The sequence below is a fragment of the Coenobita brevimanus genome, chromosome 29 (assembly GCF_032717465.1).
Source record: "Coenobita brevimanus isolate Jiangsu-jjx chromosome 29, ASM3271746v2, whole genome shotgun sequence".
In the NCBI taxonomy this organism is placed as follows: domain Eukaryota; kingdom Metazoa; phylum Arthropoda; class Malacostraca; order Decapoda; family Coenobitidae; genus Coenobita; species Coenobita brevimanus.
In genome coordinates, this window is record NC_136982.1 from 44,616,763 (window position 1) to 44,634,228 (window position 17,466).

The window sequence follows — 17,466 nt, forward strand, 5'->3', positions numbered from 1 at the left end:
CAGTAGTGATGGTGGTGGTGATAGCGAGGTAGAGTAGTGGTGATGATGGTGGGGTAGAGTGCTGATGGTAGTGATGGGGTGGTGGTGGGGGTAGGAGAAGGAGTAGTAGTGGTAACCATGGCAACCTCTCCACACACACACACACACACACACACACACACACACACACACACACACCAGGTTCTGTATTTATAAAGCATCCTAAAATAATCTACGGCATAATTAAATTCCATGACAGCTGTTATCACACATCGTTTTGGTTTTCGTATTTAGTCATTCAAAATCCTCTATAAATTTATTGTAAAGTGAAGTAGCGTATGACTGAAAATAGAAGTATACACAAATAATATTATACGCAACTAAAGTTCAAGAAAGTTTATAAGTATTGGTCTCAGGCCTTGGGTTGGACGTCGGCCTTTCCAGGTCACGATTCAGTTCGGTCTCAGTGCTGTATTTCGTAACGCCTGATCCATAGTGATTTATTCTGTTGCACTTCAGTGTCGACATGTGTGGTGGAGTAAGTAGTGTTTATGGACTACAAAATATTCATTGTTTGACGTTGTTGCGAATCTTCCTGAATATATACAACATTCAGGAATTATAGGACATGCAGATAGTGATGTATCAAACTTTGTGAAGATGTGGTGTGTCACTAAGTAATATTTTGAGGACATGGAAAGACTGAGATAACCCTATATAAGACCAGGTAAAGAATATAAGATCCAAATTTTGATATGGCAACGAGGTAAAGGTAGGTTATGTAACTAAATAAAAATCTATTTATCAGTGTATCTATCTTTTGCCAGACGCCGTAATTCCGTAAGGGGTGGCCACAAACAAATCGCCTTCACATCACGCAGTCTTCTGCCATTTAGCTGCCCTCCCTCCATCTCACAGCCATCTCTCTCATAGTTCTCCAGCTCATCCCTCACTCTCATCTGTGGTCTCCCCTGCATCCCCCCAGCTCACCCTTGGTCTTCACTCCATCCGTCCTCCTCCTCTTCCGCCTCCTCCTCCTCCTCCTCCTCCTCCTCCTGAAACTAAGGGAGCCATGTAGGTCAGGTGTACCCAGTGTAGGAAAGTTTCTCATTAGGACACAAACAGGTGAGCGGAAGAAGTTTGGGAGAAAGACAGAACAAAGAGGCAGAACAGGAGAACACAGAACAAAGGCCGGATCAGAGAACACTTGCTCTTTCTCAGGCTACGATAAATTAGGACCGTAACTGAAAAAAAAAAAAAAAGTTTGCATAATTGAAGAAAGAATATTGCACACATTTCATTTTCAAAAGTGTATACACCAACATGTTCGTAAATATAAGAAGTCTATCATTGTTTCTTTCGAGTGTCAGATAGATAGACAGACAGGTAAATGTGTAGACAGACAAATAGGCAGATGGGTAGACAGACTGATAGATAGATGCTTATAGATGATCACCTTCCTCCTCTCTCCTTCCCAGACAGAGTGCGAAGGCGATAGATAGTTAGACAGATGTAGAGAGAAAGAAAGATAGATAGTTAGGTAGACAGAGATACATTTTCAGCTGTCTCTCCTCTCTCATATCCTTGCGAAAACATGTTAGATAGATAGCTAGGTAGATAGACAGACTGATAGATAATTTTTCACCTTTCTCTCTCCTCTCTTTCTCAGATCCTAGATAGACATATTGTAAATAATTTTTTACCTCCTTCTCCTCTCAGCCTCAGATCCTAGATAGACAGATAGATCATTTTCCCCTCTCTCCGCTCTTTCACAGATCCTAGACAGACAGGTAGATAATTTTCCACCTCCCTCTTACTCAGATCCCTGCGAACATATGGTTTGCCAGCGAGGCGAGGTGTGTATAGCGGAGGACGACAGAGTGCCACGGTGCCAGTGTAACGCCACCTGCCCAACCATACTGTCACCTGTGTGTGCTAGTGATGGGACGACCTACAGGTGAGTCTCGTGTGTGTGTGTGTGTGTGTGTGTTTTGACAGCGTAATTTTCTGTTTTTTTTAACAGTATTGGCATGGCAATTCGCACGGCAGCATGTAACGCTGGTATGGCATTGGAAGTACTGATATGGCAAAGAGAGTGCTGGTATGGCAACTTGTACTGGAATAACACCTTTTATGGCAACTTTCAGTACTGGTATGGCAACTCGCATGGCAACTGGCAGTACAAGGGGCTTTCTGGGTCGCCATCAAAGGCACTCAGCGGCCGAATTTGGCGGTACTCCTGAAGCCAACACTTTTTTTCTTTCTTTTTTCTAGTCTGCATTTAGCTTTTTTGTTTTTTCTGACCTTTTTTGTCGCCCTTTTCGCCTTCTCTCTCTCTCTCTCTCTCTCTCTCTCTCTCTCTCTCTCATGTCGTGGTAGCTGGTAGTACAGGAGGTCGGGTCGGTGGTCATCAGAGGCTCACAAGGACTGAATTGAGAGAGAGAGAGAGAGAGAGAGAGAGAGAGAGAGAGAGAGAGAGAGAGAGAGAGAGAGGGAGGGAGGGAGGGAGGGAGGGAGAGAACAACCAGAAGCCAGTAATTCCCACGCACAGTATTGCCTTGCTCTCATTTCTTATCCTTTTAACTCTCCCTTTTCTTAGTTATTTCCTTTTCTAGCTGCAATTTCTTGGCGTAGCTCTTTTTTTTTTTTTTTTTTTTTTTTAGCTTTTTTCCAATTAGCTGATCTGGTTCTTAGCGTTTTTTTCCTTCTGTTTCTTTTTCGTTGCTTTTTTCCACTTTTAGCTGCCCCTTCTCTTTGTTTTTCTCCCTCTAGCTGCCCCTCTTAGCTTTTTCTTTTTAGCTGATCCATCTCATAGCTTCTTTCTTTTAGGTGACGATTTTCTTAGCTTTTTTGTTTAGCTGACCTCTTTATTTTGTCCTGTTCACATTTTCTTTGCTTAGCTTTCTGTTGTTGAAATAGCTTTGTCCAGTTATACTTCCTGCTGTACTTCCTTTTGCTCCGCCTTACCATTATCTTCACTTCTTTGTAAGGAAGCGCGTTTGTATACAAATTATAACAATAAAGAGGAGAGAGAGAGAGAGAGAGAGAGAGAGAGAGAGAGAGAGAGAGAGAGAGAGAGAGAGAGAGAGAGAGAGAATCATTGTGAAATGTTAATAAAACTTTCTGAAAGTAAGAAAACTAAAATAAAACAGTACATGCCCTGGTGTGTGTATATATATATATATATATATATATATATATATATATATATATACAGTATATTCCCTAGTCTCAGCTCTCACCCTCCCTGCTTACGTTGTTTGTTCGTCTAATTAACAGTGTTGTCTTTGTCGTGCTACTGCCAAATATTGACACGAGATGATTCTGCTATTTACCTTACCTTTTGCGTTGCCTCTTTCATCTCACTTAGGTAAAGCATCATTTCTAATGGGTCTGTTTTCATTAAACGAAGCTGGGACACGCTTGGGCTGACTATTAAGTCGTGGTTATGTAAAATATCCAGTGAGCCTTGGTTATGATTCTCCTGGGTTAATAGTTAAACCAACTCACCTTTCTGACTACACATGGCCATCAAGGGAGCTGAAGGGAGTTGGGGATCTTTTTCAGGTCAGAGTAAACGTGCTAAATTATGGCTTGATGAGATTAACTAATGCGTAATCTAAGCGCTCCTTAATACGTCTGATGTTTTCCCTTTGATGGTGAGAGGCCATATTTAAGTCGAGGGAAATCATCTGGCCATAGCAATAATATTAATAATCATATGCTTAAGGTTTCTCCTGTCAAGAGTTATCAAGCTACATTTTCTACGTACCTCTCCAGCACCAGTGTTATTATAGCCACAGTGCATTTACTCTTCCCTGACAAGATCCATAACCCCTTTCAGCTCGGTTGATGGAGGCTTGATTTCACTAGTAACCAGGGAGACTCGTTCCCACCTCATAATAAAGGCTTATCAGATTTCACGCAACCTCGACCTAGTATTTAAATTGAGAGAGTGGACCAGTTCCTTCAGATAGTAACTAATAAATTTTCTCTTCGTCTTCCCCCAGTAACGAATGCACTATGAACTTTGAGGGATGCAGACGACGCCATGTTCTGACTATCTTGTATCGTGGCGAGTGTTCCTCAGGTAATGGAGTGTATTATTGTAGTATCGTTATCGTCTTTGTTATCGTAGTCATTCATCTTCATCATCATCATCATCACGACAATCACCATGTCTTCACCTTCCTTCCTTTCTTCATTATTTCCTTCCTTTCTCCCTTCTTGTATTTTTCCTTCATTTTTTCTTTTTTCCCTTTTTCTTTCTGTATTTCTCTAGCACCATCATCATCATCATCGTCATCATCATCATCATCATCATCATCATTATCATCATCTTACCCATTTGCAAGTGAGTGTGACAAGCTACTTATAAGAAAAAAGTGGATCTGTTTTTGTGTGTGAATTTATTTATTTATGGTAGAATTTATTTTCATTTACTTACTCATTTTTTGCATGAGGAACTTACCTATTAATTGTTGTATCCATTTATTTATTTACTTATTTGTTTACTTATAAATCTTCTTATTTATCTACCCTCCCAGGCGTCAATCCGTGCGGTGCGGTGACGTGCGGGTCGGGTCAGGGGTGTGTGGTCAACCAGTACGGGGTCGCTACTTGCCAGTGCCGCCCCTGGTGCCCCCCCGTGGTCACCCCCGTCTGCGGCTCCGACGGCGTTACCTACGATTCCCGATGTCACCTGGAGAAGGAGGCCTGTGACATGCAGAGGGACATCAGTGTGGACTTCGTGGGCTCCTGTGGTGAGGACATCACTATAGATTTCGTGGGGTGTAAAGGGACATCACTAATTCTGTAGTTAGAAGAGGGACATCACTGAACTCCGGTAGTATGTAGAGGGACATCACTGAATTCGCCAAACAAAATCTACCTAATGAAACTCCAGTATAATCAATTTAACCTAGCCAATATAAGAGAGAGAAAGAGAGAGAGAGAGAATCTTAGTAGTCCACAGAGTAAAGTCAGGCACAATCCTCTTGCCCAGATATGAGCTTCTTTAAAATATATTTTCTTAATAACTGCAGCCAACATCCTCCCCCCCCCTTCTCTCTCTCTCTCTCATTCACACACACACACACACACACACACACACACACACACACACACACACACACACACACGCACACACACACACACACACACACACACACACACACACGTTTGACCCCCTACAAAAAAAAAATCAGGGGATAGGCAACTGCTCTCCCCCTCTCACTTGCGTAGCCCATACTCTCACAAACAACATATCACTGCTTCATCATTCTAACAAACTCTCTCATTTTCTCTCTCTCACGGGCTCCGTTGGTCCATGTGAGAGGGATCAGTGTGAGTTTGGTGGTGTTTGTGTGAAGATGTAGAACCACACATGAAGTACACACAGTCAGCTATCCTCACACGCACTCTTTAAGTCTCTCCTCTCACTCACACTAACTCTTTCTCACCCTTTCTCACAGGCTCCGGGGGTCCATGCGAGGGGTACCAGTGTGAGTTTGGTGGTGTGTGCGTTGAGAGGTATGGTCAGGCTGAGTGTGAGTGTCCTGAGTGTGGCGGACAGTACCAGCCTGTGTGTGGCGGGGACAGACGCACCTACCACAGCCCCTGCCTCCTCGCTAAACACTCCTGCCTTACCTCCACCACTGTTGAACTACTGCATCATGGCCCCTGTGGTGGGTGCCTCGTGATTTTGTAATTATTTTTTATAGTGTTTGCATTAGTATTATTATTGTAGTAGTTGTAGTATTAAATTTTTTCATTATTTTACTGTTGTTTTTTCTGCATGATTTAGACTGTAGTTCTTAGGCAAACAGTGTGTGTGTGTGTGTATGTGTGTGTGTGTGTGTCAGTCTTAAGTGATGTTTCTTCCCCCCTCAGATGCGTGTAAGGATGTGAAGTGTGGGGAGTTTGGTGTGTGCATCGTGGACTCCGAGGGGGTGGGTCGCTGCTCATGTCCTACCAACTGTACGCAGGTAAGACCACGGGATGTAGTAAAAAAATATATATATATAAATAGATAAAGAATAAGGAGACAAACTAAATTTTATTACTAACATTTTCGTGCCTGAAACTGACCTACTTTAATTTTTTCGGTGGTGGAAGTAGGATGATGATGATGATGATGATGATGATGATGACTCCCGCAGGCCTTGGGTTTTGTGGTGTGTGGGAGTGACGGGAAGACCTACGCCTCTGAGTGTCATCTTCAAGTCGCCGCCTGCACCAACCAAGTCCACATCACGGCATCGCATAAGGGCAGCTGCGGTACGTCCTGGTCACCTTCACTTCTTCATCTCCCTTACCTGTTCACCTCCTTCACTTCCTATTCACCCCCTCCAACTCCTGTTCACCTTCATCTCCTTCGCCTCCTGTTCACCTCCTTCACCTCCTGTTCACCTCCTTCATTTCCTGTTCACCTCCTTCCCATGTTTAGTGTGTTTACGCTTTAACAATAATCCGTAACCCCTTTCAGCTCAGTTTCTTGCCATGTGTAGTCAGGTTGAAGGTTTTATGTGGTTCTAATCGTTTTATTTTCGTCTGACAAAACTGGCCCACTCCAGCAGCTTGAATACTAAGTTGTTGCATGGAATTCCACGAGTCTTAGTCAGGAGGGAGAAGTAAATCTCCTTGGTTACTAGTCAAAATGATCCTCCAGTCTGACTACACTTGGCCATCAACTTAGCTGAAGGGGATTACGGATTATCAAATGAAAACAAGCCTACTATAATAAGGAAGGAGATTTATGCCAGCCTCATAACTTGGGCTCGTCGATTTTCATGCAACCGCAACTTAGGGCCTGTCCACACCAAATGATGATGATGATGATGATGATGATGATATTTTGTGGTGATCAAGATAATTTCCTCACCTGTCATAATCCCTCCACCCTTAAGATTTGTGCTTATTCGTTCACTGATGGTAATGAAAGATGTCAATTTTCTCAACTCCCTTTTCATATCTCTCTTCATTGCTGATGGTGATGATGATGAAAATGATGATGATGATGATAATGATTTTAATAATAATAATCCGATTTCCTCACCCGCACTGTTCCTCACTCCTTTCAGATAGTGATGATGATGGAAATGATGGTGATGATGATGATGTTTTTGCTGATAGTGATAAAGATGCTAATTTCCTTACCTTTCTCTTCAGATCTCTGCCTAGACGTCCACTGTAAATACGGGGCAAGATGCGAGGGAGGAAGATGCATTTGCCCCACGGATTGTCCTGCGAAGAGAGAGCCTGTGTGTGGGTCGGACAGGATCACTTACAGCAACGAGTGTGTTATGCGTAAGGTGAGAGAGAGAGAGAGAGAGAGAGAGTGTGTGTGTGTGTGTGTGTGTGTGTGTGTGTGTGTAATTTAGATCTTTCTCATTCACGCTCACCCTCCCTGTCACTCACTCACATCCCTCCCTCCCTCCCTCGCTCACTCACCCGCCCACCTACCCAGTTCACTCACTCACTCTCTTTCTCTTCCCAGGTGGCGTGTGAGAAAAACGAAGACCTTAACTACCTCTTCTTCGGGGAGTGTGACGAGATTGGGGGCATCGTTACAGGTGAGATTATTATTATTATTGTTATTATTATTATTATTATTATTATATGAAATCGTCTGATGGTTGAAGGATCTGATGGTAGATAATGGCTTAAACTGAATGAAATTGTCTGGCCTTAGAAAGAGTAGTAGTAGTAGGCGCAACCCCAGGCTAATCTGAAAGCAAACCCGGTGGACTGTAGGCTGCAGATGACCTTCCGTGGTAGTCGACGAGCCTTCTTTCGAGGGTAGGGAGGGAATAGAGGGATGCTTGTAAATCATAACAGAGGAGCCGCTCGGGTATGTTCTTGCCACCACCCGAAGGCGTCCCTTTCCTGCCCCGGTAGGTAAGGGGATAAGCCATGAAGACTGGGGAGTTTGGTGTGAGGGAAGTAACAGCGTCTTGACCCTGGGAAGTTTGGAGATTAGCTGGATCCCTGTTTGTGGCAGCCTGTCACGTCCTTTAGCCCTCCTCAGCCCCCCTATCATCTCACCCCCTCTGTCTCCTCTGACCCTCCCCTCTCTTCCTTGACCCCCCCCCCTCTATCTTTTCTGACCCCCCTCCTCTGTCTTCTTTGACCTCCCTGTGTCTTGTCTAACCCCCTTCCCCTGTTCCGTATCCAAGTTTCTCCCTTCTCCCACCCTCCTTCCTGTTCTCCTCTTCCTCTCAGTCCCTCCTACATTCCTTGCTCTTCCCCCAACTCCCCTTTCGTCATTTTTCATCCTCAGTCCTCCCACCTCTCCTCCCCATCCTTACTGCTTTTCTGTCCTAGTCTTTAGCTGATAGAATAGTATGAGTAGTTATGACCTTACCTATGCCAAACAGCCACGAAAGGACCAACAGGTTTTTTGCTGTTGACTCTCCTTTGTACTCCTCTCCTTCCCCATTCTCTTCCTCCCTCACTCCTCTCCTTTCCTCCCTCACTGCCCTCCTCCTCCTTTCCTCCCTTAAGTCGCTCTTCTTCTCTCTTTATTAGTTTCTCCCTCCTTACATATTCCTGCCCACACCCTCCCTCTCTTAACTCCGTTCCCGATCTAAGCTTCCTCCTCTCACTCTTCCCTCCTTCCCTCACTCTTCCTTCCCTCTCCTTCCCTCCCTCTCTCCCATCCCTCCATCTTCCCTTTTGTATCTTACCATTGCTGCCCCATGACTTAAAGAAATTAACTAAATAAACCCACATATTAAATATTATTGTTACTTGCCCTAGCATTATGTGGGGTGTAGTCAGGATTCCAGGGGCTAGAATTATGAGTGGATGAGTGTGTGGCCCTTTTAACTGTGAAGGCTGCGTGTTAGAGTTTTCCTCAGTCGACCCGACCTCACCCCATCCCTAGGTGGGAAAAGAGTTTGAGTGATAATGATGATGATTGCGGTGGTGGTGGTGGTGGTGGCGGTGATGATGGTGATGGTGGTAATGGTGGTGGTGGCGATGATAATTATATACCAAATATTAAATAAATAAAAGTAACGGAGCACATCAACATTCACCTTTTCATAACATCACAATTGTCATCATTCTCTCCATTATAAATTGTCATCACCATCACTTTTAACTCCCGTCATATACCGTAATAATTTCAGTCATCGTTGTATGTAATTGTTGTTATATACTGGTAGGGACTGTATATGAGAGAGGGGGATGTGTGTTGGGGAGAGGGCAGCGTGATGAGGGAGGACAGGATGACGTGGAGGTGATTCGTTTGTGGCCACCCTTTTCCGGGATGAAGGCGTCTGACTGTAAATAGATAGATAGGTAGGTAGGTAGGTAGGTACGTAGAGAGATAGGCGGATTGGTAGACAGATAGATAGATAGACAGACACTGAAAGATAGGTTGACATACATACATACATACATAGAGATTGAAAGGTAGGTAGATAGATAGATAGATAAATAGATAGATAGGTAGACACATCGATCTGAAGGCTTAAACGCATCTCTTCCCTCTTTCTCCTCCTCACTCATTCTCCTCTCATCCTACCCCCTCTTAATTAACCTCTTTCCTCCGATGGCCTCTTCCCTAAGCTTAGGAAAATCGTCCGACTAACAAGAGTGAGGGGATTAGAAGGCTATGTTACTAGTGGTGCTGCCGGCAGGGGTAATTACTTGCCTGCGGTTCATGGGTTTGCTCCACCAAACAGACCGGGAAAACTACTACAACTGCTACTACTATTGCTACATTCTCTCTCTCTCTCTCTCTCTCTCTCTCTCTCTCTCTCTCTCTCTCTCTCTCTCTCTCTCTCTCTCTCTCTCTCTCAGTGTGTGTCAACTTTAAATTGAAGAGTAATGAGTTAGAGCTCATGGTCACTGGCATACGAAAAAATAAATAAATAGATAGATAGATAGATAAATAGATCGATGAATAAAAGCAGCCCCAGTTCAACTATTGGTCTAGTACTGTAGTTAAATGGAAGAGCTTCAGGGACTTAGATGCCGCCCGTCCCCTCTCCTGACCCAGCCTCGTCCTCCTCCTCCTTCTCTTTCGCTTAATGCCAGTGGACTGCTTATGGAGGCTTGTGTTGGTGTCTGTCATTCTGTATCCTCACTTCCCCTCTCCTCATCTCCTCTCCTCATCGCCCCTTGCCTTGACTCATTTCACCTCCCCTCCCCTCTCCATACCTCCTCTTATCTCCCCTCACCTCACGTCCTTTCACCTCCCCTCCCCTCATCTCCTCTTACCTCCCCTTATCTCATTTCCCTTTACCTCTTCTCCCCTTTTCTCCCTTTCCCTCCCCACCTTTCCCTTCCTTCATCTCACTTCGCCTTACCTCACCTCCCCTCTCTTCTCTTGCCCATTTCCCTCTCCCTCCCCTCGCCTCTCCTCACTTCCCCTCACTCACTTCATCTCCCTCATCTCCCGTCCTCTTCCTCCCTCGCCCTTCCCCCATCACCTCTCCCCTCTCCTGTCATCTCTACTCCCTTCCTTTCCCCTCCCCTCCTCTCACCTTCAATCAGTCCTGCTCTCTACAAACGCTTCTGGCTAGCTAGACATTGCAACAGTCTCTCTCTCTCTCTCTCTCTCTCTCTCTCTCTCTCTCTCTCTCACACACACACACACACACACACACACACACACACACACACACACATATAGACAAATAGATAGATTGATTAGATTATAAAAATTTGCTGCATTCGGGCGACAGAGGTCCATGATCCCCCAAAAAAAGTCGAAAGAAAAAAAATTACGTGTGTTTTTAGGAATTCTTTTCACTTCTGTTGCAGGAATGATAAATGAATACTAATGATTTTTTTAAGGGACAAAAGAAATAATTACCTTTTTTTATTTTTAACATTTTTGCATATTAACAACATTACTTTGGAACGTCGTTGTGAGTGGTGCTTCAGTAATGTGCATGGGAGCGTCTGTATATATATTTGACGTCACGCATTATATATCAGGACGGAGCGACGTGGAGGAGATTTGTTTGTGGCCACCCCTCACGGAATTAAGACGTCAGGCGATAGACAGATAGAGATAGACGTGTTATCGGTGCAAACACCAGTACCTGCGTTGCCGAGCCAAGCCATAAAGCCCGAGACTGCCTTGTGAACGATTGCATTGACGTGTGTGTGTGTGTGTGTGTGTGTGTGTGTGTGTGTGTGTGTGTGTGTGTGTGTGTCTCTCTCTCTCTCTCTCTCTCTCTCTCTCTCTCTGTTAGCTTAGGAATTTTTGGTCTGGGGTTGGTAAGAAAAAATATTCGCACCGGGTTGTGCCATTTTTCGGTCTCTCTGGCATAGATAGATGGATAGATAGATAGGTGACTGAATGGATAGACAGATAGATGGATAGATAGATAGACAAATAGATAAACAGACCCACGTATTAATAGCAGAAGATAAATGTAACTCCCAGTTATTATCTTATTACGTTATTTTTCCCCAGTCTCGATCTATCTCGCTTCCCTGCCACCGTCCAGCCCAGAGAAAGATAGATGAAAAGACAGATAGATGAAGAGATCAACGGAACTCTTTCTCATTATATTATTACATTTGTCTTTCTCTCTGGACCCAACCTAACCTCATTCATGAATGGGAAATGATGATGGTAATGATGATGGTAATGATGATGATATTTTTCTACCTCTTCCAGGCGTGATTTTTCTCACTCCCATGCCTCCTTCCTGCCCTTTGTTGTAATGATGATGATGATGATGATGAAAGTGATGATGATTGTGGTGATGGTGATGATGACTTTCTTCGCCCCATCCAGACGTGATCTACCCCACGCCTCTGCCACCGTCCAGCCCAGAGGACCCCTGCCACGGCCATGTCTGTATCGCGGGGGCCGAGTGTCGATCAGAGGGAGGGGAGAGCCGCCCCCGCTGCGTCTGTGACTTCTACTGCAGTCCCCCGCCGCGCTACGAGCCTGTTTGCGGGAGTGACATGGAGTTCTACGAGTCGGAGTGTCTGATGAGGCTGCACGCTTGTAATATTCAGGTGCAGCTGTTTGAGGTGCCCGTCCATGAGTGTGCTGGTGAGTAGAGAGAGAGAGAGAGAGAGAGAGAGAGTTGTTAGTGTCAGGGCCATAACGGTGCTAGTGTCAGTGTGAAGATGGTGTCAGCATCAAGATCAAGGTGGTGTCAGGGGTAAGGAGTTTGTTATACAGCAGTCAGTAACATTATTGTCAGATTAGTGTAAGTATGATAACAGTGTCGGGATGGTGTCAGAGTAGGGTGGTGTCAGGGTCAGGCTGTGTCACGATGAGATGGTCAGGATGGTGTCAGGTTGGTGCCAAGTGGTGTCAAGGCCGGGGTGGTATCAGGGTCATGGTGGTGGCAGAGTTATGGCATGCGTGACAAATTACAACCTTGGGATTCCTTGGCTCCTCGTATTTTTCAATTTGGGTTGCAATTGCTGTTTAACCCCACGTCTTTCATACTGCCTTTCATACTGCCTGGCCTCAGATTTAGGTAATCATTCCCTCTGCCTATTGCCCCGTCCTCTCCGCGTTGACCTTCCTGCAATTGAGCCCTGGATAGTTCATGAGATTGTGACCCGCATTCTCGTAGACTTGGTAGGCTGTCTGACACTTCTGAAACTCCTTGCTTAGCTACGTGTTTTGCAGTCTACCCCTGAGTATTTTCTTGTATGCTGTTCTATGCCTTTTGTGTATATTCTAGCTAGTATGGGTATCGTAGAAAGAGGGGCAGTAAAAAGCATAGTAAGCTGTCGTGAATACGGGCCCTGTTCCCGATAGCGACTGTGAATGAGGATAGGATTGCTAATTAGACCTTGCGCTTCTGGTTTATGTGGGGATGGAATGATGCTTGTCGTTTGTGGATTTACACTTTTTTGCATACATGTGGAAATCGTCATTAGAGACAAATTTCTTGCTTTCGTCACTGGTTGAGAGAATTTTGACACATTAAGACACAACATTGTTACGTTTGGCAATCGTTTGAAATGTTTTGGTCACAGAGGCAGCATATCTTACTCTCGCCAGTGGTTGAGAAAATTTTGGCACACTAGAGACAGCATTCGTACCTTTATCAGTGTCTGGGAAAATTCTGACAGACGGCGTTTTTACCTTTGCCAGTAGTTGAGAAAATATTGACACAAGAGACGGTTTAGTTATGGCAGAGCAAAGTGAGAGGTATTTGAAGAGCGTGAAAATTTATCGCGCTACTTGAAAAGGAAAATCCTCGGCGTAATTTCTTGATTACTAAACATTATTGATTGATTGATTGATTGATTGATTGTGTGTGTGTGTGTGTGTGTGTGTGTGTGTGTGTGTGTGTGTGTGTGTGTGTGTGTGTGTGTTGTGCCATCCTACACGATATTTACCTAACTTAGTCACTGTTGTTTCCTCTCCTCACCGTCTGCCCCTTCCACTTCCCCCCTCCAGCTGCACAGAGGTCACGGGCGTGCAACGGGTCAGCTCCCCTCATCAACCCGTCCACCGGCGAGGACTTGTACTGCGGCGAGGGGGGCACCATCTGTCCTCCTGGTACTTACTGTCACAAGGACCACAACTTCGCTAAGTGTTGCAGGGATTATTCCGTCAGAGTGGCAGGTGCGGGGCGTCGAGATTCGTGTCTGTACTAACTCTTCCTGTATCTGTATGCCGAGGATTTACTTCATTCTTCCTTTGGGCGTAGGATTTTTATTTTCTTTGCTCATATCACAGAGTTAATCCTTTTTATGTAGCTAAATATTGCAGGGCTTATTCCGTCAGAGTGGCAGGTACGAGGTCAAAGGATTTCCTGTTTGTATCACCCGTTTCTGTATCTGTATGCATAGTTTTGTTGTATGGTTATTTTTATTGTCTAACACCAACACAGTTATTAGTTAGCAGAGTTATTATTGATACCTCAGACCTGCAGTAACGATTTTTTTAGAGGTAATAGTAAATCATTATTATTATTATAATTATTCTTATTATTATTATTATTATTATTATTATTATTATTATTATTAGTTATTATTATTTTTATTATTAACATTGTCATCGGTGTCTCTGCGTAGTAATCGAGGCCCCAGAGCCAGACGACTGCCACCAGAGCACATGGGGCTGCTGTGAGGACGGCATCAACTTCGCCACAGGACCCGAACGAGAGGGGTGTCCGGAGGCCTGCAGGTGCCACAGACTAGGTACGTTCTTGCTGTTGTCGTGGCCCTATCTGGAGCTTGAACCCGGTGGACTGCAGGCTGAAATTCCCCCTCTCTTGCAGTCCATCGATCTTGTGAAGAGAGATAAAGGGGGAGTAGAGGGACGTTTCTTTAGCCTGGCAGTGATTTTAAACGCAAAATTAAGGCGTCTCTCCCCGTAGACTGGGAGATACATGCAGATCGCGAGACAAGCACCCAACCCTCCAGCCACCGTTGATCCAGACAGATCTCTAAAGGAATCATATTTACATCACTGAGACTTATTTATTTACTTATTTATCTGCTGAGTGAGTGAGTTCTAAGTGAGTGAGCGAGTGGGTGAATGAAAAAGTAATTCTGTACATTTCTGATAGTCTTTTATTCAGTCAAGATTGTTTGCTTGCTGTACCTGATAGTTATGAAGCGCATATGCATGGAAGGTGTGTGTGTAAGGTGCAGCTAGGATTCCGGGGGCTTGAATGGTGAGTGAATGAGAGTGTGGCCCATTTAATTGGACAGGCTTTGGTTAATTCTTATTTTGATAAGTTTTCTTACTCCCTCGACCCTTCCTCACCCCATGCTTAGGTGGGAAAGAGAGACCTGAATAATGATGATGATGATGATGATGATGATGGTTGTTAGAGGATGTTGATGATGAAGATTGTTAGATAATGGTAATGATGATGATGATGATGATGAAGGTTGTCGGATGATGATGATGATTATGATTGTTAGATGATGATGATGATAGTTGTTAGATGATGATAATGATGATGATGGTAGTTAGAGGATGATGAATGAGGTTAAGTCTTGGTAAATTCTCGCTATGAAGATACTTTTTTTTTTTTTATTCCCGGTAAGAAAATTGTAATGAATGATTTTTTTTTTACCCGCTCAGAAAATTGTGATAAATGATAAACTGCACACTGACGTATGTTGAGGAATATGAGAGCTGCGAATACCGAGGCCTGTATTCTCGTCTCCCTAACACCTTTTCCTAAGCGATTTATCTAGTTACACCTCACTGCCCTCCTCTGTGTTATGTAAACCCTTCAAATATCGCATCACTTTACTTAGATACATAAGGATATTAACATGCCATAGCCAAAAATAAATCGCTGAGGAGGAGATGTTTGTAAACTTCCTAACCGCACCAGAACACCGCCCCGAGACAAACCTCCCACCCACACGCCCTGGCCTGACCTTGTGCCACCGAGCCATGTCACAATATTTTGGCGTTTGTCTTCTCTCTTTACTCTGGTCACGTTTTGGGGATTTATATTTTGCTTTATTTTTGCCTGTGTACACTGTATGTGGCCGCCTCAGAAAGTTTATTCTATTTTCTTACTTGCGACGTAGGATTCAAAATATGACAAATTTGAAAATCGAGGAAAAAAAAATACTATAGTGACATCAAGGTTACTGTATATATCATAAAATACGTAGCGTTCTTTTTCATTTTCTTCTTGCTAAATAGAACAGATCATTTTTTTTTAATCTAGTCCTTTCATTTTAACTTGGCCCAGATTTTCGTCCTTTTGTGGCTTATTTCACGTGGCACAGTAGCAGGAAAGGATAATACTGTGGCCATACACGCTCTCTCTAGCGCATCTTCGTGACAAGCATTACGTTCTCGTGTTAATCTCTTGTCACAACTTGGCTTTCACGATAAATAGAAGGCAGTTTTAGGCCAAGTTGAAGTAAAAAGAGTATAGTTAACCGACAGAGAACAAAAATGGCGAGGTGAGATTTAGAGGTTAGCTAAGATTGGATGGAACAGGCTAACAACCAGTAGATCAGAGTGGAGAAATGTGAAACAGACCTTTTTCCTGCAGTGAACTGGCTCAGGCTGTAGATGACCATACAGAGTGGTTCAAAAAGTGTCTCCCTGTCGTGGAATATCCGTCAGAGATAGCAAGAATAAAGTAAAAGAGATGTTATGGTACTGAAGGTTTTTAACACACACACACACACACACACACATCAGCAAACAGGCACAGATCTGGCAGAAACTTACGATGCTCGGGGACTTTCCTTGGCGTGGAGAGGGGTGAGGGGGAACGGCGCCCCTCCCCCCACTTCCTCTTACACCCTCACCCTCTGTCTCTCTGTCACTGCGTCTCTGTACATGTCTCTGTCTCTCCCTCCTTTCTTTGTCTCTCTTTGTGTGTCTGTGTGTCTGTGTCTGTTTCCGTCTCTGTCTTTATCTTTTTTTATGTCTGTCTTCTTTACTCTCTCTCTCTCTCTCTCTTTCTCTCTCTCTCTCTCACACACACACACACACACACACACACACACACACACACACACACACACACACACACACACACACACACACACACAGTTCTCATTCCCTTTGACCTACACACAACCAACTCCAGCACACACCCAATACTATCAAAATCTTCCTTCCTTTCCATCCTTCCTTTTTCTCCCAGTTCAATCTCCCTCCATCACCTCCCTCCATTCTAATTTCCCCTTCACCCTCACTCTCAAGCATGGCATTGACTTGGGTTTCAATATCCTGGTATCACACACACACACACACACACACACACACACACACACACACACACACACACACACACACACACACAGCTTCATATCTATGCAAATCAGTTTAAGCATACCTGTCACAAGTCTATGAGTGTGTGTGTTTTTTTGGGGGGGCTCGCTTATGTTGTTCTAATGTTTGTATTATTATTATTTATTTATTTATTTATTTGCATTTTATTGCTTATGTTCAGCGGTTTTGTCTATTGTTGCATAGAGTACTTTACCTTACTATACGCATCTACACTACGGTACACTACCACACCCCACTTCGCATCACACCACACCACATCAGATCACATATATACATAGAGAGAGAGAGAGGACACACACACACACACACACACACACACACACACACACACACACACACACACACACACACACACACACACACACACACACACAGCCACCAGGTACATCAGTGCCACCACACGCAGGCATTCCTCTCCGGCATTCCTAGTCTTCAGTCCTCTTGCGATTCGGATGCTCAGTCCAATTACTTCACTCCCTTTTTTTTTTCTACCCATAGACGATTTCTATTTTATTTTTTAGCTTAGGAAAGATGTCTGGTACTTAAAGGGTTAATTAAAGCTGTCTCTAAGCTGTCTAGTTTGTAAAATCGTCCGAAGCTTAATGAAATCGTCTGGGGATGAATGAAAAAAAATATCTAGGACTTATTTGTGTTTCTCTCTCTCTCTCTCTCTCTCTCTCTCTCTCTCTCTCTCTCTCTCTCTTTATTCCCCGTCCATAAATACTCATTCCTGACCCATCCACCTCCTCGCCAGCCTC

The 17,466-nt window shown here is 44.1% G+C and overlaps 1 protein-coding gene across 1 annotated transcript in view; it reads left to right on the forward strand.

The window, feature by feature from the left end:
* The first annotated feature begins 505 nt into the window (after window positions 1-505).
* LOC145394963 (agrin-like) overlaps window positions 506-17,466 on the forward strand; it is a 49,144-nt gene continuing 32,183 nt past the window's right edge. The window contains exons 1-12 of the mRNA XM_080268713.1: window positions 506-512; window positions 1,801-1,936; window positions 3,990-4,069; window positions 4,527-4,742; window positions 5,454-5,666; window positions 5,872-5,966; window positions 6,141-6,258; window positions 7,150-7,292; window positions 7,478-7,553; window positions 11,744-12,007; window positions 13,379-13,546; window positions 13,999-14,124. Of these exons, the coding sequence (XP_080124839.1) occupies window positions 506-512; window positions 1,801-1,936; window positions 3,990-4,069; window positions 4,527-4,742; window positions 5,454-5,666; window positions 5,872-5,966; window positions 6,141-6,258; window positions 7,150-7,292; window positions 7,478-7,553; window positions 11,744-12,007; window positions 13,379-13,546; window positions 13,999-14,124 (1,642 nt within the window). The remainder of the gene's footprint in view (window positions 513-1,800; window positions 1,937-3,989; window positions 4,070-4,526; window positions 4,743-5,453; window positions 5,667-5,871; window positions 5,967-6,140; window positions 6,259-7,149; window positions 7,293-7,477; window positions 7,554-11,743; window positions 12,008-13,378; window positions 13,547-13,998; window positions 14,125-17,466) is intronic.